This window comes from Hypomesus transpacificus, chromosome 2 (genome assembly GCF_021917145.1).
Source record: "Hypomesus transpacificus isolate Combined female chromosome 2, fHypTra1, whole genome shotgun sequence".
Taxonomy (NCBI): Eukaryota; Metazoa; Chordata; class Actinopteri; order Osmeriformes; family Osmeridae; genus Hypomesus; species Hypomesus transpacificus.
Genome location: NC_061061.1, coordinates 3,086,828 through 3,112,374, shown reverse-complemented (window position 1 = coordinate 3,112,374; position 25,547 = coordinate 3,086,828). Strand labels below are relative to the sequence as shown.

The following is a 25,547-nucleotide window of genomic DNA, read 5'->3' as shown; positions in this document are numbered from 1 at the left end:
GTTGGGTATGGATGAGAGGACTCCCGACTGGAATACAAAATGACTACCGAGGAAAGAAACGTTCGTCCAGGAACGCGCACGCGTGCACGCAGGAACCGGCCCGTTTTAATTATGCTTTCTGTCTTTCGAGAGTGGTTTGAGGATCACGTTTCTGAGGGGTTATCCTTTCTAATGAAATCGTATGTATTTGAGATTTATAAAGATTTATAAGTGTCTAACCCTGGCTGTTCTGTAATTACACCGCGGTTTGATGGAAATGAGATGAGTTAATTGCTGCTCTAGAGATTCCAGCTTAGGGGTTACCGTCTCCTGTCAGTGCAGGGATAGCACAGAGACGTCTCCTCAGAAGCTCAAGATTTGACAACGACAGGACATCATTATAGCGCACTGTCCTTATTTTGCAGGATGGTTTCATCCTAGCCGAGAGTTGAGTTAACAGAAATGGACTCTCCTGATCTATCTTAGTGGGGGATGTTCTTAATAAATAATCTTCTTTTCACTTTTTAGCTCGAGGGCGCTTTCGCTCTGCATCTGTTTCAAAAATCCTTTTATTCATGAAAAGATGTCGCTAAACCTGGATTCAAGTTGATTAATTTCATTGTTCAGTTGGAGGGCTCTGTTCATGACCGTGGGCTTTCTGACTAGTACAGGCCGTCGTTAGTAAGGATGGTGTTAGATACAGTCTGTTGACCCAGTATAGCTGAAGGCGTTGTCAGTAATTAGAGCTGTCACGTCATGTATGCCTTGTGAATAATACTTGGTGTGAACATCTCATTCGCCCAGAAGGGTACATGAAGACACGCATGCTGAACTTAACTATCCAAGTGGTTCGTAACCATGGTAAAATTCTGAATGGGTGGTTTCAGTCCTAATGCATTGTTGGTCATGAGGTGTAGAGGAAATTTTAGACTTATGTACAATAAATGTGCTTTAAGAGAAGTGTTAAGATGGATTTAAGAAGCTTTATACAATGACTGTTGATTTAACTCCATTTGGTAGTGATACCATTTGGAGACATGAAGTCTGGGTGACCTGAAAGAGTTTTTACACCTGGGGGAAGAGACAGTTGGTCTAAGGACAATGAGGGTTCAGCTGTATTGTTCTTGTGACCTGGGGGAAGGTAGATAAATGGATCAAGCTGCTCTGACCCTTCCTGCTTCATAGGTGATGTTAATTAAATTCTTGTTTGAAGATGGTCACACAAAGGACAGTTGACCATTTGGCTGGTCAACTCCTGCTGCTTTATTATCTATTGGTTTGGGGAGATAATGTGAAAGAAGTTTTGGGCCTATATGTACAATGAATGTGTTTCAGGAAGAAGCTTGATTCAATGTATGTTAATTCAACTCCATTTGGTAGAGATACCACCTGTAGTTTTATAACACCTAACTAGGAGACATAAAGTCTAAGAGACATGAAGTCTGGGTGACCTGAAAGGGTTCTTGTCACCTGGGAGGGAAGAGACAGTTGGTCTGAAAAAAATGTGGATTCAACTGTATTGTTCTAAGGATTTAAGCAATGACAGAAGAGAATTGGTATAGCTTCAGGTCTGTAGGATGGACCAATGGCTTTTGAGAACTGTTGTATCTATAAAATGGTCTGTTGAAGAATGTTCTGGGGGGGTTCAGGGCCATCAGCTGAGTAGTGCTGGTGGGCTGGATTCTCCCGGTTCCATTCTAGAATGCTAGATGGAGCTGTATGGAATTGTCTTTGTGTTATTGTCTTATGTTTGTGTGCTGATGATGTTATGTTGGTAACGTTATTATGCTTAAACCTACGTCAAATAAACATTAACTCTATACTTCACCCGACTTCAGCTTGAATGATCGATTGTCTGCAAAAACTACCACAACAGAGGTAATTTCCTGCCTGTGGTAATTGGACGAACACATTATAATTTTGTTAATGTTTATTTTTGTGTTTTTCAGCTGAAAGTCAACTACAAGAGCGATCCTTTCCTGTCCAAGTACTACACCAAATCTATAGTGACCGCTTTCAGGTAGGAGTATGTCCTTTTAGATTCTGATTGGCTGAGTGTAGGGGGCATCATTAGCAATGTGATCTGTGATTGGCCCTCCCGCTAACGAGCCCACCTGAGCGACGTGTCAGCTGTCTGACACTAACGAGCTGTCCTTTGGCTGTGTCGCCTGTCACCAGCGAGGGCGTGGTGGCCTACCACTGGACCAGCTTCGACATCCCCGCCAGCGAGCTGGAGGTTGTGCCCGAGTTCTCCGAGGAGAGGGTTCTGCAGGTGCTGTGGAACAACATCAGGGACCAGGGCTCCCGCGCCCTGCAGAACGTACGCATCACCGAAGTGACCGCCTCGCGTGAGTCCTGCTGGGGGCGGGGGGTCCTGGAGAGAGGGGAGGGGAGGGGAGGGGGGGGGGGGGGGAGGGGAGGGGAGGGGGGGGAAGGGAGTGGGGGCAGGGGCAGGGAAAGAGAGAGAGAGAAGGGGGGGGGAGGGGCAGAAGGGGGTCAGAGAGAGGTGAGAGGGATTGGACAGGCTCTTGGACCAGACAGGAGTCCTGAGTGTGCAAAGACCACGGCTAGAGCCTGATTCCCATTGCTGTCTGTCACATGCCCGCATCTCATAGGATTACTCAGTGCGTTACAGCATGCCCCTTCGGTGCCGTGACATTATTCCACTTAGCGACACGACGAACATGTGCCCCTAAGATGACGGCATAGAAGGAGGGCTATTCGGACCGCTCTGGCTGCCATGGGTCCGTGTATGCCGTTAGGTCTCTCTGATGATATGACCTGCCCCCCCCCCTCCACCGCCCCGTCCGCTCCCTCCCCGGGGGATCGGAGACCAGGCCATCCTTCCTGGCTCTGTCGTCTCCACCCTCACATTGCATCCGTCCACGTCCTGGCCCCCAGCCAGGCGCTGGCTGTGTGGTTTTTGGACTCTTTCACATGATTTCTATTTGTACGATTTGATGTGGCTGTCCCAGATATTCCGACAGAAATGGATGGGGCTGCCCTGGGTGGATGGTGGGGGTGGTGTGTGTGGGGAGGGGGGGGGGGGGGGGGCGGGGCGGGGCACAGGCCAGGAAGCAGCAGGGAAATGAAACAGAAAAAGTGCAACCCAAATATTTTTGGTCCACGCGTTACATTTCATAAGGCTTGTGACACTCTTTTTCTCTGCCCTCCTCCCTTCCCCTCTGCTCCCCAATTCTGGTTCGGGTTCTCTCTACATCCCTTCCTCCTCCCACCCATCCGTCCCTCTCTTTCTCTCCCCTACCTCCCTTTGTTCTCCCTCTCTCCCCCTTCCCTCTCTGCCTTCCTGTCTACCCATGCATTTCTCTCTCCTCCTACCTCCTGTCCTCATCCTCCCTCTACACCTCTCTTCCTCTCCCCTGCTCCCCCCTTATCCTCCCTCCCTCTCCCCCTCCATTCCTCTCCCCCTCCATTCCTCTCCCCCTCCACTCCTCCCCCCTTGTCCTCCCTCTCTCCCCCTCCTCCCCACAGTCACGGATCCCCGGATGGCGATGAACCCCAGAGGCGGTGAGTAGACCGTGTCTCGTTTCAATCACTCGCCGCTGTAATTTTCCAGCTGGGTGGATGCTCAGCCCCCATGCCAGCCGGTAACGAATGGCGGTCCTGCCCGAGTCATGTGACGGCGCCGGCCGCGGTGAGATTGAGAGCCGTATATCTGGCCTGCACACTGCTGAACCCGTCTCACTTATCTCCCCCGCGTTTGGCGCCGGGTCTTGGAGTGATGGCACGCAGGTTGCATTTCATTGAGGTGACAGTGGGTATTGCATCAACACACGACAAGTGCTTGATGGAGGGGTGTAGAACGAGACCGACCACATGGGCGTCCTTGAAGCGGGGGGGTGTCTGATGGATGTCGTTGAACACACTCGTGTCTAGAATGCCGTGTCGAGAATGCGGGGATGTTATCGGTTTACATGTACAGTGCGTGCATATCGTATGTACAGTGTGTGTGTGTGTGTGTACAGTGGACGTCCATTGTGTGTCCAGTGCGCGTTGTGAAAGGAAAATTCTAGCTGGACTGTGTAGATTTGAACATAGTCGAAATAGCGGTTTCAATTGAATTTATTTAGCTTGTACAAATTTAAGATTAAACAAAGCACTTTGTGATCAGTCATTACGAAGGGTGTGCTAGTCACAAATCGTTCGCAAGAGCGATAGTGAACATCCAAAAACACTACCTTTATATAAACTGTAGATCAAATAGCATTCTATAAGGTCAATCAATCAATGTAGCAAACTCTGTGATTGGCTCACTCAAGTCAGTGACAGTTTGAAACAATACATACCACGTGTCCCAAAGTTCTTTGATGTCACAGCTCTCTCCAGAGCAGTAGATAATAAAGCCACAGGGGTTGGCCAGCCAAATGGTCAACTGTCCTTTGTGTGGTCATCTTCAAACAATACCTTTAATTAACATAAACAATGAAACAGGACACAGTCCTTCTCTAGCCAACGTTCAGAGCAACTGCCTCATTGACCCCTTCAACTACTTCTCCCCCAGGTCATAAATACTTAAAAATAATACAAGATGCTTTACCCATCCTCCAGAGTAAATCGTCTCAGAGCCTTTTAGCTACTCAAAACCTTACCTAAACTAGTCACTGGCTGTCTTTTATCAATGTACAAGGGAGATTATAGATTTCCTACACATACAGTGCCCTCCAAAAGTATTGGAACAGTGAGGCCAATTCCTTTATTTTTGCTGTAGACTGAAAACATTTGGGCTTGACATCAAACGATGAATGTGAAACCAGAGATCAACGTTTCAGCTTTTATTTCCAGGTATTTACATCAGGATCTGATGCACAAATTAGAAAATATCACCTTTTTGTTCGAACCCACCCATTTGTCACGTGAGCAAAAGTATTGGAACATGTGACTGACAGGTGTGTTTTGTTGCCCAGGTGTGTCCTATTACATACATTATTCAATCAATAAATACCACTGAATGTCTACACTCAGGTTCAGATTGGGTAAGATAGGTTTTGTCTATGCAGACTGTATTCAGAGGTGAAAACAACATGAAAACCAGAGCGCTGTCTTTGGGTGAAAAACAAGCAATTGTGAGTCTTAGAGAAGATGGAAAATCAATCAGAGCCATTGCAGAAACATTGGCCATAGCCAGTACAACCATTTGGAATGTCCTGAAGAAGAAGAAAACTACTGGTGTACTAAGTAACAGACGTCGAACAGGTAGACCAAGGAAAACATCAGCAGTTGATGACAGAAACATTGTAAGAGCTGTAAAGAAAGACCCTAAAACAACTGTTAGTGAGATCAGCAACAACCTCCAGATGGCAGGAGTGAAGGTATCACTATCTACTGTTCGCAGAAGACTTCATGAACAAAAGTACAAGGGCTACACCAGAAGATGCAAACCACTCATTAGCAAGAAGAATAGGAAGGCCAGGCTGGAATTTGCCAAAAAGTACAGAGATGAACCTCAAATTCTGGGACAAAGTTTTATGGACTGATGAGACAAAGATTAACTTTTACCAAAGTGATGGAAAGGCTAAAGTTTGGAGAAAGAAAGGAACTGCTCATGATCCCAAACACACAAGCTCATCTGTGAAACACGGTGGAGGTAATGTCATGGCTTGGGCTTGCATGGCTTCTTCTGGGACGGGCTCATTAATCTTCATTGAGGATGTAACACATGATGGCAGCAGCAAAATGAACTCGGAAGTCTACAGAAACATTTTGTCTGCCAATTTAAGGAAAGATGCAACCAAACTGATTGGCAGAGCCTTCATCATGCAGCAAGATAACGACCCAAAACACACTGCCAAAACAACAAAGGAGTTCATCAGGGGCAAGAAATGGAAGGTATTAGACTGGCCAAGTCAATCTCCAGACTTAAACCCTATAGAGCATGCATTTTACCTGCTTAAGAGGAGACTGAAGGGAGGAACCCCACAAAACAAACAACAACTGAAAGAGGCTGCAGTGAAAGCCTGGGAAAGCATCAAAAAGGAAGAATGCAAAAGTTTGGTGACGTCAATGGGTCACAGACTTGCTGCAGTTATTGAAAGCAAAGGATTTGCAACTAAATATTAAGTCTTATTCACTTAAATATGTTTTAAGTATATCTGTTCCAATACTTTTGATCACATGACAAATGGGTGGATTCAAACAAAATGTGATATTTTCTTAGTTGTGCATCAGATCCTGATGTAAATACCTGGAAATAAAAGCTGAAACGTTGATCTCTGGTCTCACGTTCATTATTTGATGTCAAGCCCAAATGTTTTCAGTCTACAGCAAAAATAAAGGAATTCGCCTCACTGTTCCAATACTTTTGGAGGGCACTGTACATCTATGCATATGACCAACATTTCGTCCTTCAGCGTCCAGTCCATAACGTGAGCATGTTGTCCTGTCTCCAGAGGACTGCTTCTACAAGCTGGAGGCGGTGGAGTCTCCCCACAGTTTTCAGTCTCCAGGCTTCCCAGACAAGTACCCTCCCAGGCTGCGGTGCCAGTGGCAGATCCGGGCGTCGGAGAACAAAGCCATCTCCGTCAGCTTCACCCACTTCCACATCGAGGACGACTGCTCCAACGACTTCCTGTCCATCTACGACTCGCTGAGTCCGGATGAGTCCCAGGCTATTACCGAGTGAGTCCCGGAGTTCACAATAACGACAACTAAAAACCGGGAATGTTTCCTCAAAAATCGAAAGATGTAAATAGGCTCATTCCCAAGGGTAACTGTGTACAGTATGTTCCTAAAGTAAGACACCCTGGAGGGTGTACATTTGTAAGTCCAACCAACAAACTATACAGTTTGCTTTTAACTTCCTGTTCCTGGGAGAATTTTTTCACAGCACTCTCTAGAATCCCAGAATGACTTAGCATTTTACCGGAAAGCCACGGGGGAACACAGGAAGGGGGGGGGGGGGTAGATATTTTGACGTGTGTGGAAAACCTTGTGCTTCATTCGTCTCCCAGCGAAGGTGATTTGGGTCCTCGTTTCACCCGGCCCTGGCACCTTCGGCACGGCGCGTCCCACTTTCGAGTTGACTCGCGGGGCCTTGAGGGAGATGGAGTTGGCTCAGAAGGACCCCTCTTTTCAAACTTATCAGGGGGTGTCAAGCCCCCGCCACACCCCTGGGTGGAATAGCACTTTGTCGCCGGCTGGGAGGCTGGTGTGTGTGGGGGGGGAGCTGATGTGTGTGGGAGGGGGGGGGGCAGTGGGAAGGCTGGTCCGTGTGTGTGTTCAAACTATAGACTACCGAGTAAAAATCAACGATGGCTGCAGGCAATTCCATGGTCAATCCCCTGGCCAAACACCCGTGCAGGTTTGCCAGGCTTTGAAGCCTATTTCGATATAGCCGCCGCGCCGTCATCTTTATCCAAGGTGACATGGGGGTCTGTGAGAACCATAATGCTCTCCTTTATAATGACAGAATCCCTGTGCAGCTTGATGTCCCGGCGCCCTCCTGTCGTCGTTCACACCGCTGTGGCTTTGAAACGTCATTTACCTCTCTGACTTTGAAACTCCCATCCAAGTCGTTTGTGTCAAACGAATGGCGGGTGTGTGCGATCCTGTGTGTGTGTGTCCTCGTGTCTGTCTGAGCGCGTGTGAGCCTTTTGTGTCTGAGCACATGTGGTGGGCGCGCGTGTCTTTGTGTCTCTGGATGTGTGTGTGTCTTTGTGTTTGAATGCGTGCGTGTGTGTGTGTGTGTGTGTGTGTGTGAGCTTATGTGCGTCTCCACTCGCATACCATGCTCTTCCCTGTATTAGATGTGTTGATGTCTGGGTCTCAGAATGAGGAGGGATTGTGTCCCATCATCATCATCATGATCAACAGCTGCATTGTCTGACCAGCCCCCATTTCCCGTGGCCCCTCCCACAGGAAGTGCGGTCAGAGGCCTCCGTCCAACCCTCTGGAGGTGGTGTCCTCCAGCAACATCATGCTGCTCAACATGATCACAGACAGCGGCATCCAGAGACCAGGCTTCAGGGCCGAGTTCAAAGCCATCCCACCCACCACAGGTACCCCCAGACCACGGGCCAGGCGCATTCACACCATGCCCCCCCCCCGCCCCGGGTTGACCCCGTGACCCTGTACCCACTTCCTGTTTTCCAGCAGCCAGCTGCGGAAGAGTGCTCAAGGATGGCAGCGGGACGTTCACGTCCCCCCACTACCCCAGCTTCTACCCCCCCGCCGTGGACTGCAAGTGGAGCGTGGAGGTACGCTCGCCTGCCTCTCCCCCCCTCTCCCTCTCCCCCAGCCCGGTCCTGACACAGTATGAGACGTGTGCTGAGGCTGCACAGTGGCAGCCAAGCTGTTCAGTGCTCTCTCCATCTTCATCTGTCAGCCCGCCCCCGCTACTGCAGTGTGTGTGTGTGTACGTCTGTGAGTAGGTGGGTGGGTAGGTGTGTGTGTGTGCTTGTCTGTGCGTGTGTTTATCCCCGTGTGTGTGTGTGTCTGTTTGAGCGTGCACCTGTGTGTGTGTTTGTCTGTGCGTGTGTTTTTCCCCGCATGTGTGTGTGTGTCTGTTTGAGCATGCACCTGTGTGTGTGTGTGTGTGTGTTGGACCAGCACGTGGACTCAGGGTCAACGGTCCCCTGCCTCTCCTCTCTGCTCCCCAGGTGCCGGCGGGCCAGAAGGTTCGCGTGAGGTTCACCATGTTCCGGATGAAGGAACCGGGCGTAGACACCCGCGTCTGCCACAAGGACTACGTCCAGGTGATGGACATCAAGTAAGCGAGGAGAACTCTGCTGCGCCCTCCCACGTCTCGTGAGCAGGCTAGTAGAGATGGCAGGTGCCAAATAAAGAACGATCCTCTAGATATACTCGCACACTCTCTCTCTCTGACACGCGCGCAAAAAGAACCGCAATTCAACTCCCACTGACAATCCAGGTGATTTCGTGTTTTGAATGAACGATTCGACTGTGACGCAGGTCACATGTTCAGTAACTGTGCTGTGTTTTCAGGTACTGCGGGGAACTGGCCACCCTCACCCTCACCAGCAACACCAACAACATGGCGATAAGCTTCCACTCGGACGAGTCCTTCACTGACAAAGGCTTCGCGGCGGAATACAGCGCCTACGACCCTGCCAACCGTGAGTGGAGGCCCCGTTGGCGCGCATAGTGGCCAGGGGCGATGTGAAGGGAGATGTTAGCGGAGGAATATCATGGGGGCGTTGGGGTAGGGGGTCGAGACGGAGAAGACGGGTCTCTGACTCTGCTCCGGGCTGCCAGTCGGAGATGGAGCTTCTGCTGACTGTGCGCGACGCGCCACCGGCGGACTAATAACCAGCTAGCTTGTTTATTGGCTGCTTTTTATTTGCCGCTGTCACTCAGGGTACCCCCCCCCCCCCCCCTCCCCCTCCCCTGTCTCTGAGCGTGGCCCAAATGGATTTATAATTGCTCTGATCAATGGGGGAGGCCCAGGTGGCACGCTTGACGGATGAGCGGAATACACGCCGTCACTCCCTCATGCTCGTTGCGTCTCTATCCGCAGCCTGTCCCAACATGTTTGCCTGCGCCTCCGGGATGTGCATCTCCAAGCTCCTTCACTGCGACGGCTGGAACGACTGTGGAGACATGAGCGACGAGAGGAAGTGCAGTGAGTTTCCCCGGAAACGCGCACGCGCGCACGCACGTGCACGCACGTGCACGCCTCTTACCCCATAGACACGCCCCACCTCCTCACCTCAGACACACACACAAACCTCTCACATCGCAGACGACTTTCTCAACTCATCTCCCGTCCTCCTCCTTCTCCTTCCCATTATCTCTCTTAACCCCCCCCACACCCTCCCCCCCACCACAGACCTTAAAACGTCCTGCTTGAACATCTAACGTTTGTAGTGTCTGTAGAAAGGGGATGTTTCTGTCTGTTTGTGTTTGGCTGAGGTGTGTGTGACCCGTTGTGTCATGTCCCTCATCTCAGAGTGTGACAAGGACCAGTTTGCCTGTGACAATGGCATGTGCAAGCCCAAGTACTGGGTGTGCGACCGCGTCAACGACTGCGGTGACGAAAGCGACGAGAAGCAGTGCAGTGAGTACCTCCGTCCCCCTCTTATTGTCTGCAGGCTCACAGCCCGCTAATGCTATGCTAACTCTATGTCAATGCTATGCTAATGCTATGCTAACACCATAATAATGCTATGCTAACACCATAATAATGCTATGCTAACACCATGCTAACTGTATGCTAACGCCGTGCTAACGCCGTGCTAACGCCGTGCTAACACCATGCTAATGCCGTGCCAAAGCCGTGCTAACATCAAAGACACATTGGCACTAAAGCCCCAGCAGCTGGCTCCCTCCACTCTGTGTGTGTGGTCACTACTTCATCTGCAATGGGCCGCATTTGAAGCCCAGCCTAATTTACCCAGGTCTAGTCTAGTAGACACTCACTCATGTTTAATGCCTGCCGCTTTTTAAAAGCGAAAAGTGGAGGGAGGAGAGGAACAATCACTCTGGCCTCTCATAGACCCTTCCATCTGTTCGCTCATTCCTCCTCCTGTTTTCTCCTCCCTCCCCTCCTCCCCCTCCCCCCCCCCCACCAGGTTGCGAACCTACCGAGTGGCGTTGCGGCGACGGGACTTGCGTGTCGCGGGGCGTGGTGTGTGACAAGAGGAAGGACTGCGAGGACGGCAGCGACGAGCTCTCCTGCGAAGAGTGTAAGTTTGCCATGGCAACGCTCCAGACCGCCGCACCGGCTACCAGTGGAGCTCAATCATTGGCCCATTAGTCCCTTGGAATTTTGTTTCCCCCCCCCCCAGCAACAAAGAAGGCTTTTATCCCTCAGCCCTCAATCGATAAACCCTATCAGTCTAACTGGGCTACTCATTCGACAGGCCTTCCCCGGGTTTGAGTGGTGCTTGTGTCTTTGATTACAGTTTCTCTCTCGCTCTAGTTGAACTTAGCAAACTGCTTGGATGATCGTGGTGTCTTTCCCCCATGACCCGTGATGGTGATATCCTGTTCTTTCCCCAACCCCTGCCCAGCCCCGAGCGTGTGCTCCGACTACAGCTTCATCTGCAAAGACAAAGTGTGTGTGAACAAGGTGAACGCCGAGTGCGACCGGATCGACGACTGCGCCGATCGCTCGGATGAAAAAGACTGCGCCGGTGAGATTCGCCGGGACTCTCTCTCTCTCTCTCTCTGACTCTCTCTCTCTGTCTCTCTCTGTCTCTCTCTCTCTCCCCTCTCAACACACTCGGCCTGTGCTCTGTATGGCGTCGAAAGTGACTCACTTTCCTCCTGAAGGCGTGTTCTTTTTCCGTCCGTGTTTTCCTCGAATGCTGAAGCTCGCCTTGCAGATGGAACCAGCGCCGAGCCGCTGCGTGGCGTTCCGAGCGTTTGTCTGCGAGATCCGGGTCGGGCTGGCTGCTGGATACCAGCAACAAGCCTGGGGCTCACAAGAGCTTTATTTACTTTGATTGGTCTTTGAAAGCTACTCTCTGACATCTCAAGTTTTTCGTTTTTTGCCCTCCCTCAAAGCCTGAGGGTTTGGCAGTTTGATTTTGATCAGCCGTGTGTCTCATTTGAATTCCAAAGAGCTTTCCAGTTCACAGGCAAGGCCGCCATGTTGTCAGAATCAAGTTGTCTTCCTCTCGTCTTCCTGATTCCGGCTGTTTATTAACCCCGACCTGCTGTCTACCTCTGCCCCCTCGTCTTCCTCCCCCTCCCTTCTTCCCTCCATCCCTCCGTTCTCACACAGATTGTGGCACCCGGCCTTACAAGCTCAACCGCATCGTGGGTGGGCAGAACGCCCAGTTGGGGGAGTGGCCATGGCAGGTGAGCCTCCACTTCCTGACCAACGGGCACGCGTGTGGCGCGTCAATCATCTCCAACACCTGGCTCCTGTCGGCGGCCCACTGCTTCAAGACCACCAGCCCCGAGTGAGTACTCAGTCAGCCCTCCTTTGGCTCCTTCTCCGCCTCCTTCGTCCTCTAGCCCTTCCTCCTTTACTGCTCCTTCTCTGTGCCTCCTCCTCCCCACCCCTCGACCTCCTTCTGCTCCTCCTCCTTTGCTTCTCGACCTCCTCTTCCCCCTCCTCTACTCTTCCTCCTCTGCTCCCCCCTCCTCCTCTTCTTTTCCTATCCTCCGCTCCTCCTTCACCTCTCCTTCCTCTCCCTCTCTTCTGTGTGCTCTTGGGCATCGCTCTCCACCGCGTTTCTCTTGTGCTAAGAGTTATCTGGCTCCCCCAGACCCGACGAGCTCACGTTATTCCTGTTCGCCTTTATTAAATATCTACTTTAATGTAGATATTTGTTCCCTAATTCTGTTATTACCATTCAGGGGCTGGTTTTAGAATGTGTAATTTCCGCTCGTCTCAAAATGAGGGTGCACAGTCTGGTGGGGAAACGGCATTTTTAAACACAGGTTATTTTTTTACACAAATTTCAGAAGCTGGAAATTAGCCCCAGATGATACACTTAATTCAAAATACCTCGAGGGGCAAGCTACATTTACATCACTGAAGGCTTTGTACTGGGAAGGGTGCATTTCTGTCTCTCCTCAGTAGGTGGAGCACCAGCCACACAGCTTCCAAACTCCATTAAGTATTAGTGTCATTGTGAGGGGAAGGTGTTCTTAGGGGCACTGCAGCTTTTCCACTAACAACCATTACCAGCGCTCTAGTTCCGTGATTGGATGTCTCTACCTCTCCTAGGAAGGTAGTTATGTTGAAGAAGTTTGGTCGAAGCTTTGAAGCCTTGGAGAATACCGGAATGTTCTGTACAAGGGAGGACAGGGCCACTGGCTGTTCACTTCACACAGTTCCATCACCCTCTTTATGTGTTTGGTTTCGATGATAACATTGGGAAACAAAGGAAATGGCGATAGGCTGAGTAAATAATCTTCCCTGTTCAGTAACCACGTGGCGGCCAACTGGCAGACGTACAGCGGGATGCAGGACCTGTACAAGACGGAGGGCGTGGAGATGCGCTCACTGAAGACCATCATCACTCATCCAGACTACAACCCGATGACGTTCGACTACGACGTGGCCCTGCTGGAGCTGAGTCGGCCGCTGGAGTTCACCAACACCATCCACCCCGTGTGTCTGCCCGCCCTGTCGCATGTCTTCCCCGCAGGCTTGGGCTGCTGGGTGACGGGCTGGGGCACCCTCCGGGAAGGAGGTAGGACCGCCGTCTGACCCCTGACCCTCATGGCTTTTGTTCTAGAACCTCTCCCTAAAGGGGCCCATTCTAGAACCTTGCCCTAAAGAGCATGGTCCTAGATCCTAACCCTGAACGCTTCTGTTCTATACCCTTATCCTAAAGACCATGTTCCTAGATCCTAAGGCTTGAACGCTTCTGTTCTAGACCCTTATCCTAAAGAGCATGGTCCTAGATTTTAACCCTGAACGCTTCTGTTCTAGACGTAATCCTAAAGAGCACGGTCCTAGATCCTAACCCTGAACGCTTCTGTTCTAGACCCTAATCCTAAAGAGCATGGTCCTAGATCCTAACCCTGAACGCTTCTGTTCTAGACCCTAATCCTAAAGAGCACGGTTCTCGATCCCAACCCTGAAGGCTTCCGTTCTAGACCCTAATCCTAAAGAGCACGGTTCTCGATCCCAACCCTGAAGGCTTCCGTTCTAGACCCTAATCCTGGAAGGCTCTTTCCTGAAGCCCCGGGGTGTTGGGTTGGATCGGGGCCCCTCTGTGTGATATCCTTTCCACCGTATAAGTGTTTACAAGTGGGATGTGTTGCCTAGCGATGTTATGGGTGATCCCGATGTCTTTGACACCATGGGCGAGCCTCTGTTCTAAGCTTCTTATCTCCCGAAATTCCCCCTCCCTGGCTGTAGCTTCCACCTCTTGGAATGCTCCTCCCTCGTCTCTCTTTTATGATGACATATCCCTCTCATCCCTCGCTCCGCATGACCCCCCCCCCCCTCAGTTTCTCCTCCATCACGTCTTCCTTCTCCCTCCCCCTTCCACCTTCTCCTCCCTTCATCCCCACCCTCAGCGAGATATCCTTCTTTCCCCCCCCCTCGTCTTCCACCTCTCTCCCTCCCGTCATCTTCTCCTAATCAGCCGTCACTTCCAGTAAGATCCGTTTCCACGTCCGTATTCCCGAGCAGGTAGGCCCGGTCTCTGGGGAGCCATGTTAAAGAACCATTAGCCTACAGCAACACATTAGGACGGCTTGTGATGGCGGTGAACAGGAAGGTCATCTCACCCCATGGTAACCGAGCTCCTCTTCCTCCTCCCCTACTCTTCTCCCCTCCTTCTCTCCCCCTTTCCCCACTGCTTTCCGCCTCCCTCCCTCGTCCTCTCCGTCCTCAGGCAGTGTTTCTCGGCTGCTGCAGAAGGCCGAGGTGAAGATCATCAACGACTCTGTGTGTAACGTGGTGACTGAGGGACAGGTCACCTCCAGGATGCTCTGCAGCGGCTTCCTGGCTGGAGGAGTGGACGCCTGCCAGGTACTGGAAACCACACACACACACACACTCACACACACAATGCAAATGAGCATATCAATAGTGTATGTGCATGTGCACTCATTCATAAAAACGATAAACACACTCACTCGAGTTCTGGTAATTGAACACACACACGCTCAGATTAACACATACGCACACATACACGTCGACACAGACACGCCTTCATACACACACACTCGCACTGACACGCACCACACACGCACACACACCCACACGCTCATTCACCCGTGTAGGTTACACACCCACACTCCATCACACGGCCATGACTTCACTCGCATACATCATCGCACGCTCGCACACGGGCAATCTCATCTGGACCTACCTCCCCTCCCCCTCCCCCCCCCCCCCCCCCTGTCCAGGGAGACTCTGGGGGCCCCCTGGTGTGCTTTGAGGAGAGGAGCGGCCGCTGGTTCCAGTCAGGCATCGTGAGCTGGGGCGAGGGCTGCGCTCGTCGCAACAAGCCCGGTGTCTACACGCGCGTCACCAAGCTCAGGGAATGGATCCAGACGACGACGGGGATTTGATGACGAAGGGACAGGAGGGAGCCAGCGTGGGGGCCGACGTCGCGGAGCCCAGAAAGAAGAGGGAGGCTGCGTGGAGTGCGATTGGGGACGAGTCGCACCACGACCGCGAAAGCAGTCGGCCGCCCAGACGCCCTCCGAGTCGAGCCCTCGCCACTGGGCTGGCTTTACTCGGCCACACTCTCACATCACTGACTCCAAATGCTTTGAGATTAGCCTCTCTCTCTCCCTATCTCTCTCTCCCTATCTATCTCTGTCCTTCTTTTTCACTCTCTCTTCCACTTTCTCTCCCTCTATCCCTTGCGAGCGCTCTCATTTCCTATGTCTTGCGCTCTCATTTTCTCTGGCACACTTTCTCTTTTTTTTCCATCCCTATTTTTTCCCCTGTATCTGGGTTCCTGTTGTATTTTGTATTTGTATTTTTTCTTCGTTGCACAGCAGAGTTTCTACAATTAAAAAAGACTTTTGCAACCCTATCAATCATGTCATGTTCCACGAATATTCATGAACATGTAAATAATGAAATGTGCATTTTACTGACACTCCACTCCTATGGCATTTGCCCAGTTTTATCCATGCCGTTGTAAGACTAAACATATTCGAAGTGCAGACCAGCACCAAACGAACCAAGGAAGCAGGATTGAAGAAGGTCGTTTTCGATTTTGGTTTGATTTTCCATCCTATTTCTTTTCTGTGACGATCCTGTCCTCTGACAATTTGCCTCTATAGTGTAGCTTGACGTGTATTGGGATATTTTGACTTATTTATATGAGACGGATGTTTGTGTCCTTGTTGCCTTTTGTTAGCGGTGAGTGTATCTGTGCATGCTGGTTTCCCTGCAGTAGGACCTGCTAGGCCTCCAGAACCAGGGACGAATCAGATGGAGGATAAGACCCAGGGAAACTGGTCTGCTCTCTCTGTTTGACGGTTAAGCTGAGCCTGATGGGGTTGTCAGTCCGTGTGTGTGTGTGTGTGTGTGTGTGTGTGTGTGTGTGTGTGTGAGAGCTCAAGCCAATCAGTGGCAGGGGATTCTCCGGTTGCCAGAGCAACAAAATGGGCTCTCACCTCTACCGTGGAGGTCTCTACTCATTGGTCAATTCTGGTTCCGCTTTCAACTGTCAAATTCTTCATCAGGTTTCTTCCCCCTCACTCCCTACACAATACAGATTCTCTCTAATGTTACAACTAAAAGCCAAAGATGGGGAACATGGTAATGAGAGAACTGAGTGACATATAATCTAAAATATATGAGATGAGCAATATAATATGTAGAAATGTTTTATTGTCAGTTTTTTTCATATTGACACGTTTGGAATGGCTACTGTATTTCTCAAACTATGCAATCAGGGAGTTATATTATACATAGATGTTTGTATTTTAATTAATTATGTGCACTGCAGTTGCTCGTGTTGTTTGTGGACTGTGGATCTCTGCCTCGTCCCCTTCAAAATGTTTTGTTTTTATATGACAGATTTATGATTCATTAAACATCCTTTATCTGAAGCCTTGCAGTCTCCGTCTTCAGCAGTCATTCGTCAATGACTAGTCCCCGTTACGTACTGTGCAGACTGTTACGTACTGTGCAGACTGTCCCTTCCTTCAGCAGTATTGTAATGTGTGGATCTCTCCTCCCCGCCGTGACCAGCACGTCCACCTGGGGCCGCGTCGGAGGTGGAAGCAGACGCTGAGGTGACGAGGCAGTCACATCATACCCCGCTTTGTCACAGCACCATCCTATTACCATGAGAGCTGGGTGTGGCAGGATGAGGAGCCGAGTCTGGAGACAGCAGGAGTTCCACCAGCTCATCTGTCTTCATTAAAAGCTGGCTTCCACTGGGAGATGGGGAGAGTCAACACAGGGCGGCTAATTTATGTATTCATCAATGTGGGCAGCTTTGTTTGTCTCTGTTCTCTCCCGGTGCCTGGACTCTCCCGGCTTACAGAAAACAAAAACAACATGGCCTTTTTTTTTATCTGAAATGGTTTTATTTAAATATAAATATGTGTACAAAGTTACAAGCAACGATAGCTCATTTTTAGCAAATAAAATTCTTAATACATATTTTTTTTTAAAGAAAAGGAAAATGGCAATTAGTTGTTTCAAAAAAGCATAGTTAATCTTTCCGCATTCAGTGATTGATGGACAACTTTCAAAGAAAGACATTTGTGGACCCAAATAAAATCAGTCAAGTTAGAGCTTCATAATGTATATATAATATAAAGATACTTTACAATAGAGCAGCTTCCACGCTGTACATTAAGGCTTATATAAAATATAAAAATAAAGACGAGCAATGATCTCCATGGTTCACTTTGTGACATTTGTTCTCAAATTGGGCTGACTGGTAATACTTGAGAGACCAATGGCAGTACAGGATTCCAGACAGAAACTTCCTGGTATTCAGGAAGGTAACAGGAAGTGGAATGCAACTGGGCCAGGTGCAGTAAGCAATCTCTCAAACAAGGAATGGACATGAAAAGAAAGGCTGAAGAGTTTCACTAGACATCATCTGCATGCAACAGAGAAAGATTGGGCTCACCCCTTTGTACAGTTAATTAGTCAGTATGTCTGGGTAGTACTGTGTATCTTTTGTAAACATATTGAAGCTACTTGATTGTGTTGTGAAACCGTGTCCAGTCCAATGACTTCACGTCTTATGAACCCATCTACGACTGGTTAAGATCAGACTGCATGTCAAGCTTATCTCAAAGAGTCCAAGATAACCACCCATTTACAAAGCCCATCCTTTGATTGTTCTGGAGATAGCCTGCTCCCCATGTAGCAGTCTGGAGACACGGTCGGAAAAATAGTACCCAGATAAAGACGAGGCATTTCCTTTGTCCTCGAGAACTTTGTTGCTCCCCATCTTTGGGTTGTCATGGACATGTCCAACATGCCGGAACAATGACACATCTCTCGTTAGCATGAAAAGCTACAATACCCATTCACTTCATAATTCCCTCTACCCTAACTCCCCAGCAATCGGCACTGGCTGATCCATCACTCCTAACTCCTTATCAGAAAAAAAGACGTTGTTTAAAGCCAAGGGAATGTAGCTCAGGCCAAAAGAATTCCGCCACTGACTAGAACAATCCGTGGAATGCCAGCGTGTCGTCACCAGAGACAGCCTGTGGTGAAGGGAAGTGAAGGGCCATCTGTGTGTCGCTCAGTCTGTTGTCGAATAAAGACACTAACATGTGCTTGGGATTCCTCTCGCATGCCGGCAAACACTTGGTGACAACAATGTGTTAGCTGTCATTTTTTGTGTTCTTTGTCACGTGTTTTTTTGCTCCCTCTTTCGCCCGTGATCTTTTGTTGTCTTCGTGCGACAGTGTTTTGTCCGGCTTCTGTTCTGAAGTTCGATGCAGACTCTGGAATCCTTTGGGATCGATATACCCGGATTGTTTTTGGCCCGACTCAAAGTCAAAAGGTGCGATTGTGGGATGGTCTTCCATTTCGACCCACTAAACCCAGTCCCAGGGTGGGCTCAGGCTGTCACCGTGGTTACAGTAACCTGGTAACCCCGTGAGACATCCCACTGTGGCGTGTGAGATGACTGAGCGTCGAGTCACAATCAGCGGGCTCCGCCTCCTCGCGGACTTCGTAGGGGACCCACGGCACCCGCCCGCGTTCGTTCACAACACAATAATAAATGAAGGACGGTCATCTTCCCACAACCGAGATCACACCGTCTCCCTCCAAAAGCATCCGGGGGGGGGGGGGAAGAAGGACCAATCAAAAGAGTCTCTTCTCGCCTTCACGATACTCCCCCCTCCTCCCCCCACGCTTCCCTCGCAGAGGCGATCCCGAGTCCCCCCCCCCCCCCTATCGACCACTCCCGCGCGTCTTCGCCCCCCGCTCAGACGTGCGTCTGCATGCGCTGCGACGGGCGCCCGTAGTCGGACTGCTGCGAGGACACCTGCGACGAGGCGTAGGAGAAGCGGGACGAGCCCGACACCTTGCTGGCCTGGTCCGACTGGTCGTAGGCGTCCACCTTCTCGTAGGAGGCCGGCTTGACGTAGCTGGTGAAGGCGCGGCCGTAGGTGGCGGTGGCGGAGGCGGAGGTGGGCAGATAGGCGGAGCCGCTGTAGGCGGGGTCGGCAGGGTAGATGCTGGCGGGCTGGGCCGCCTGCTGCTGCTGCGCCTGCTGCTGCTCGTAGGTGGAGCGGGCGCCCGTGGTGGTGGCGTAGCGGTGGGAGAAGTCGTAGATGCGTGGCTGGGCGGCGTGCTGGCCGTAGAGCGGGCTGGGGGAGGGCAGCTGGGAGGGCGTGTAGACGGGGCGGGGGTTGGGCACGTACTCGGAGAAGCCGCTGCTGCGGACGTTGCGGTCCTCGTGGGCGCGGACGTTGTAGTAGCCGTTGGTGGGGTCCTGGGGGGGAGGGGAACAGGTTGTTATTGTTTCGTTAGGGTCGCGTTCCTACTTTCCTACACAACGCTTTTAGCGGAGAGTTGTCGTGTTTTTTTGGGGGGGGGGGGGGAGGGGTTGAGCGTTGAATGATTTCAGGAGGTTTTGTCTTACCTTGGTGTCCGAGCGCTCGTCGTCCTCCTCCTCCAGAAGGTCGCTGTGTTCCGTGCGAGACGTCCCCGGAGACTCGCTGCTGTTGGGAGCCTGAGGGCAAGGCAAGCGCGTTCAGGAATAACAAGGTTGAACGGCGCCGGCGAATGAGAACAAGAACGCCCCCCCCCCCCTCCCCCCCCGCCGTCCCCCCCCCCCCCCCCCAAATAAAGGATCGGTGCATCCCCATTCCACGGTAAAACATGCGCTCCTCCCTCCCCCAAACATGAATATAGATTACTGTTCTGTGCAGAGCGGAGGGGGGGATGAGTACCATGGGCTCCTTGACGTCCTCCTCGTCGTCGTTGCCGCGGGTGGCGTTGTGATCGCTGTGGACGATCTGGACTCGGATGTCGCTCTTGGAGAGACGAGTGCACTTTTTACCTGTGTGGGGGGGGGGGGGAGACGGGGGGGGGGGGAGACGGGGGGTTCAACACACAGCAGGATTAACACACCGTTACAAAGACAGTCGAAAGAGCCGGCATTCAAATTCTTGAGGCCCTTTTTTTCTTCTTCCCCCCCCTAACCAATTAAATTCAAAAATGTGAATTTAATCAAGTCAATTCCGGAACCGGAATTAAATCAAGTGTAAATGGACGGGTGGGATTGTAATGTCATGAACTGATGTGAGACAATGAAGTGCAGCCCAGCCCTGGCTCCTTGTTCCCATACTGACCGTTGAGCTCACCTTTGCCAGTGTGTTTGCAGCACAAAGACACAAGGGTGACCACACAGATGAGCAGCACACAGCCGCCGCCCACAGACGCCCCCACGATGATCAGCATGGGCAGAGCCTCTGTGAGAGAGAACGACATAGAGAGACAGAGACAGAGAGAGAGAGAGAGAGAGAGAGAGAGAGAGAGAGAGAGAGAAAAACACACAGAGAGAGAGAGACAGAGAAAGAGAGAGAGAGAGACAGAGAGAGATAGAGATAGACAGAGAGAGAGAGAGAGAGACAGAGAGACAGAGAGAGAGAGAGAGAGATAGAGAGAGACAGAGAGAGAGACAGAAACAGAGAGAGAGAGACAGAGAGATAGAGAGAGAGATAGAGATGGAGAGAGACAGAGAGAGAGACAGAAAGAGAGAGACAGACAGAGAGAGAGAGAGAGAGAGAGAGAGAGAGAGAGAGAGAGAGAGAGAGAGAGAGAGAGAGAGAGAGAGAGAGAGAGAGAGAGAGAGAGAGAGAGAAGGGGGGGGAAAAGACAGACAGTGTCAGTGTCAAGACCCCGCGGATCAGAGAGCAAGCGAGAGGAGAGATGGGGAGCGAGATGGAAACAGATCCATCCATCCTCCTCTCTAATCCTGCCCACGCCACAGCCCATACGAATGCGTACGCCGTACACCCGCTCTCGCTCGGCCTGCACACACTGCCTCTGCGCCCGGCGGCCCGCCTTGTGTCTCTAATCTCTCTGGAGGAAGGGTAACAAGGCCTGACACGCAATGAAGCAATAGACAGTAATCTAATTAGAGATTCCAGGAGATACCGGCTCCCCGGCCCTCCCGAGACCCGCCTTGGCCGCGTTGATGTAAATTGCCGGCGAGGACCTTACTTTTGGGTGTCTTAGTGCAACAAAGGCTTCCGCCCGTGCCATTGCCCGAGTTGAAGTAGCTCAGCCTTATTTAAGCTTGTTTAAGGGGGCTGGTGTAGCGGTTGGTGGGGGTGGGGGGAGTATAGGGGTTGGGGGGGGGGGGAGGGGGGTGAGGGAGGAGCTGGGGGTGGGGGGGAGCAAAAACTCCTGATCCACACCTGTGACTCCTCCTAATTGACTTCGGGGCCCCCCCTCGATCGATGGCGACGTTGCGGGAGCGAGCGTTTTCATTAAGGGGAGACCATCTCTCTGATTAAAGAATATCGATTCGAAGCGTATAATTAAGATAAGCGCCAGATTGAAGTTTGGCTTTGACCCCCGTCCGCCTCGCTCTTCACAAACACCCGGCTGAGCTGAGGCGTCTCGGCTGCCGCTCGGCGCCCTAGCGTTCCAGAGGACGGGCTTTGGACGAGGGGAAACAGGAAACAGGATGTGGTGGGTGCGCACCTTGCTCCTTGAGGGTGACCAGGGCGGTGTCGGTGCCGAAGCGGTTTCCAGGCGGTGCAGTTGAACCGCAGCTGGAAGTCCTGGGCCAGCGTCTCGGACAGGACGAGGGAGGAGAGCACGCCGTGGTCGCTGCTGGCCACCGTCTGGACGGAGAAGCGTCCGGAAGACCCGGACGAGAGGCTCGCGTCTCCAAAGCTCCACACCTGAGGAGGAGAGAACAGCAGGCAAACAGCAAGGGGGGGTCAGTGGCGTTCGACCGACAGGGCCGCTATAAGAGAACAAGTCGACCGCGGCCGAGCTTCGTCAGATCTCGGCTACCCTCTCTGACTGTGGGCCCTGGACAGACTGTCCGCCCCCCCCCCCCCCCGCTACTCTCTCTCTCTCTCTCTCTCTCTCTCTCCCTCCGTCGACCTTCAAAGCAGTCCCTGGCTGGCAGTGTTCGCAGCCTTGTGTTTAAACTGCCTCCCACGTCTGCACTCGGGGGGGGGGGGAGAGCAGGTGAGGGGTGTGTGTGTGGGGGGGGGGGTGGGGGGGCAGGCGAGGAGGCAGGAGGAGGGAGAGGCTGCGAGGCTCCCGTGTTGCGAGGCCGGTGGGGGCACCTGGCCCTCACATCTCCTCAGACCCTAATTATCCTCTCTCTGCCGGGCCCACGCTCGCCAGTTCAACAGGGTCACAGCAGTCGAGCCTGATGGGCTGCTAATTGAGCGCGGTTTGGCTGGAGACTGCAGGAAGCCAGTCTCCACACAGACCCCCCCTCCCCCCCCACCACCACTACCAACTCACTCATCTCTTTGTGAGTGTGAGAGAAGGTACGTGTGTGTGCGTGCGTGCGGGTGGGTGGAGGATTGCCGTGCGAGGGCGTGCGTGCGACCGTGCCCGTCTGCGCGTGCGCGTAGAGCGCGAGATAAAGGGCAACGGCGGAGCGCACGACTCGCTCTCTCTCTCGAGTGTGTGCGCGCGGCAGAAGGTGGACGGCGAGAGTCCACTCGAGTGAAATGCAAACCAACAGCAGCCGCCAAAGACAAGAGGATCACTTACAATCTTTTCCGGAGGGGGGCTGCTTCCCACCAGGCACTCCAGCTTGCCCTTGGAGTGCTTGACAGCGTGCTGCGTGGCCTCTGCTGTGATGATAGGTGGGCCTGGAGAGACAGAGCGAGAGCAGGGGGGGAGACGGGGGGGGGGGGGAGGGGGAGAGAGGGGCAAGAGAAGAGTGTTTTTGAGACATGGACACAAAAGCGAGGGCTAACATGTGGAATCTTTGATGCGATCGAGTCTGAGAGTCTGGGAGAAGGGTAGCCGAGCAGTTAGGGAATCGGGCTAGTAATCTGAAGGTCGCCAGTTCGATTCCCGGCTGAGCCAAATGACGTTGTGTCCTTGGGCAAGGCACTTTACGCTACTTGCCTCGGGGGGAATGTCCCTGTACTTACTGTAAGTCGCTCTGGATAGGAGCGTCTGCTAAATGACTAAATGTAAATGTAAAGAACGGAGGGGGATATTAAAGCCATTCTTCAGCCTCACAGTGCGGGGAAGTAGTAGTAGGAGGGCGGGGCGGGGACAGGAAGTGACCCGTGGGAGGGGGGGGGGGGGAAGGAAACGCGTCTCACCGTTGACGGTCAGGGCGACGTCCCTCTCGGCCACGCCGATGCGGGGCACGATGGCCTTGCAGGTGTATGTCCCAGCATCCTCCTGGGTGATGGCCTTCAGCTGCAAGGTGTTCCCGTTACTGAGGACCTGCGGACAGGGAGAGAGAGAGAGATGGAGAGAGAAAGAAAGAGCGAGATGGAGAGACAGACAGACGAAGAGAGTTGGAGAGAGAAAGAGATGGAGAGAGAAAGAAAGAGCGAGATGGAGAGACAGACAGACGAAGAGAGAGATGGAGAAGGAGAGACAGAGAGAGAGAGAGAGAGAGAGAGAGAAAGGTGGGCAAAAGAGAGAACAGAGAGACTATTTTAACCAGCGGGTCATCAGCAGGACAACCGATGCATCAGCACGGAGGGGGGGCCGACCGGACGCCGTTACTAACGCTGTGCCACTTTCAATTTAATTCCACAGCGAGCGGCTTTAATCACAGCATTAAGCTCTCCAGACGGTCCTCGGCGGTGACCACGGCGCCGGGCAGAGTGTCCTAATTGAACGGCGGGGACAGATACGAGGGGCTCCGTGGTGTGAGCGGGGCCTTCGCCTCCGGAGCGACTCCGCCCCTCTCGCTCGTTAGCCCATCGATCCTGCCATGCCATCAAGCTGCGATTAATCCATTTACTCCCTCTCCCACTCCTCCACCCCCCCCCTCCACCCAACCCATCCGCTCCCCCCCTCCTCCAGCCACACACACAAACACACCACACACCCCCCACGCCCTGGCTCCTTGTCCCTCGCTCTCTTGCGCAAAAAAAAAGAAATATATATTTTATTCCGACGCACTCATAGAGTAACCCAATTAATCCATTACTGGTGGCTATGGGAGATGCAGTGAGAGAGGGAGGGGGGCGGGGGTGGGGGGGGGGTGGATTAAAAGAGTGGCCGTGCTTTTTCCCCTGGAAGCCTGAAAGCGTTCACTCTCCGAGATGACAGCATCGCACGCGCCGTCGTCTCGGGGCGTCTCGTACCGGCGTTGCTCTCCGGAGCTGCCTCTGAAATCGGATTAGAGGCGAGGAAAGAGCCTCCTATGGGTGGGGGGGATGTGGGGGGGGGGGGGGGGGGGGGGGTGGGGGGACCCAAGTCCCCCAAGTGGAGGACTCGCTCCACCAGGAAGTTAAAAGGAAAAGGTGGAAATGTCACGTTTTACTCCCCCGAATGGGGGGGAGGGGTGGGGGGAAGGAGGGGGGGGTGGCTGTCTCGGGTTGGACTTCTGAGAAATGGCTTTGGCAGAAGGCTCTCTCTAAATCGTTGGCTTTGGAGCCACAGCTCCGGTGATTGGATGATTGATTGATCCAGTGGCCACTTTGTGATGACAGCATGTCAGCTCTCTTGGTGAGGCGGCGCGCCGTTGACATGGGCACACAGACGGACGGACGGTCAGACATTCCCGGGCCCGAAAAGACGGAGATGGAGAGGCGGACAGACAGACAGACAGGCAGACGGACAGAACGAAACAACCTCTTCCAGGGACCGAGAGGAGGCGAGGACGGTTTCCCCCCCCCCCTGAGAGGACATCCTGACAGGGACGTGTGAACGTGTGTACCGGGAGAGCGTCTCAGCCACATGAAGTCACGCTGACAGGAGGTGAGGAAGACCCAGGGCCAAGCAGGAGCGTGTCGAGGCAGGGGGAGGAAGGAGGGGGAGGAGGGGGAGGAGGGGGTGTCGGTGATTTCATGTGGAAGGAAAAGCTTGCTTTCTTACCACGTTGGAGCCCTGCTTGGTCCAGGCCAGAGTCAGTGGAGGGTTCCCCGTCCAGCCACAAGTGAAGGCAGCGTCCATCCCCGTGTCCACCGTCATGGGCTTGGGCTCGGACAGGAGTCTGGGCCCGACTGTGGAGGAACGACGCAGTCAAACCGACGCTCCTCGCGTTCACAACACTTTTCGACACCTCCCGACACTTTCCGACGGGCCGTGGGGCCTCGAGCTGCACTTACATTGCACGTCCACCAGGGTGCTGACGTTCGTGCTGCCTACGGAGTTGGACACCTCACAGGAGACGGGGTCTGTGAAGTAGGAGTGGTCCACAGTCACCCTCCAGACTGTCCCCATTGGCCTCTGAGATAGGGACCCCTCCTTTGGCCCACCTGGAGAGAGAGAGAGCCATGCGGTTGTTATCCTCGCCCACTTTCAATTAGACCGACGGGTGTTTACAGAAATGGCTTACACTACTGACAAGGAGAACGGAGACATTTGACAGTGGATGGGAGAGGGGGTGAGCTCAAGACTCTGCTACAGATGTATGTCTGTGTGGGTGTGTGTGAGTTTGTGTCTGTGTGTGTTTACATGTTTGTGTGTGTGTGTGTGTGTGTACTGTATGTACGTGTTTGTATGTGTATGCATGTGTGTGTGTGCATGTGTGTAAATGGGCATCAGCGTG

General features: G+C 52.5%; 2 protein-coding genes across 4 annotated transcripts in view; one reads left to right on the top strand and one right to left on the bottom strand.

Annotated features, from left to right (window-relative positions):
• The window catches only part of zmp:0000001114 (suppressor of tumorigenicity 14 protein), a 25,859-nt gene extending 9,416 nt beyond the window's left edge, over positions 1-16,443 (top strand). For 2 of the 3 annotated variants that reach the window (XM_047027063.1, XM_047027079.1), the window contains exons 4-19: positions 1,929-1,999; positions 2,158-2,327; positions 3,472-3,507; positions 6,387-6,615; positions 7,855-7,994; positions 8,089-8,192; positions 8,595-8,704; positions 8,941-9,071; positions 9,473-9,577; positions 9,905-10,012; positions 10,527-10,640; positions 10,968-11,090; positions 11,684-11,864; positions 12,838-13,106; positions 14,262-14,398; positions 14,779-16,443. In XM_047027063.1, coding sequence (XP_046883019.1) covers positions 1,929-1,999; positions 2,158-2,327; positions 3,472-3,507; positions 6,387-6,615; positions 7,855-7,994; positions 8,089-8,192; positions 8,595-8,704; positions 8,941-9,071; positions 9,473-9,577; positions 9,905-10,012; positions 10,527-10,640; positions 10,968-11,090; positions 11,684-11,864; positions 12,838-13,106; positions 14,262-14,398; positions 14,779-14,943 — 2,193 coding nt within the window. In that variant the 3' untranslated portion in view covers positions 14,944-16,443. The remainder of the gene's footprint in view (positions 1-1,928; positions 2,000-2,157; positions 2,328-3,471; positions 3,508-6,386; positions 6,616-7,854; positions 7,995-8,088; positions 8,193-8,594; positions 8,705-8,940; positions 9,072-9,472; positions 9,578-9,904; positions 10,013-10,526; positions 10,641-10,967; positions 11,091-11,683; positions 11,865-12,837; positions 13,107-14,261; positions 14,399-14,778) is intronic. The other variant, XM_047027071.1, reaches the window with a different exon arrangement.
• kirrel3l (kirre like nephrin family adhesion molecule 3, like) lies at positions 16,051-25,360 on the bottom strand. The gene is given in 12 exon segments (XM_047032429.1): positions 16,051-19,310; positions 19,461-19,550; positions 19,771-19,880; positions 20,173-20,292; positions 21,533-21,578; positions 21,580-21,735; positions 22,571-22,671; positions 23,137-23,263; positions 24,872-24,999; positions 25,105-25,201; positions 25,203-25,254; positions 25,344-25,360. Coding segments are annotated over 12 exon segments (1,554 nt in total). The 3' UTR covers positions 16,051-18,800.
• Between the last annotated feature and the right edge of the window lie 187 nt (positions 25,361-25,547).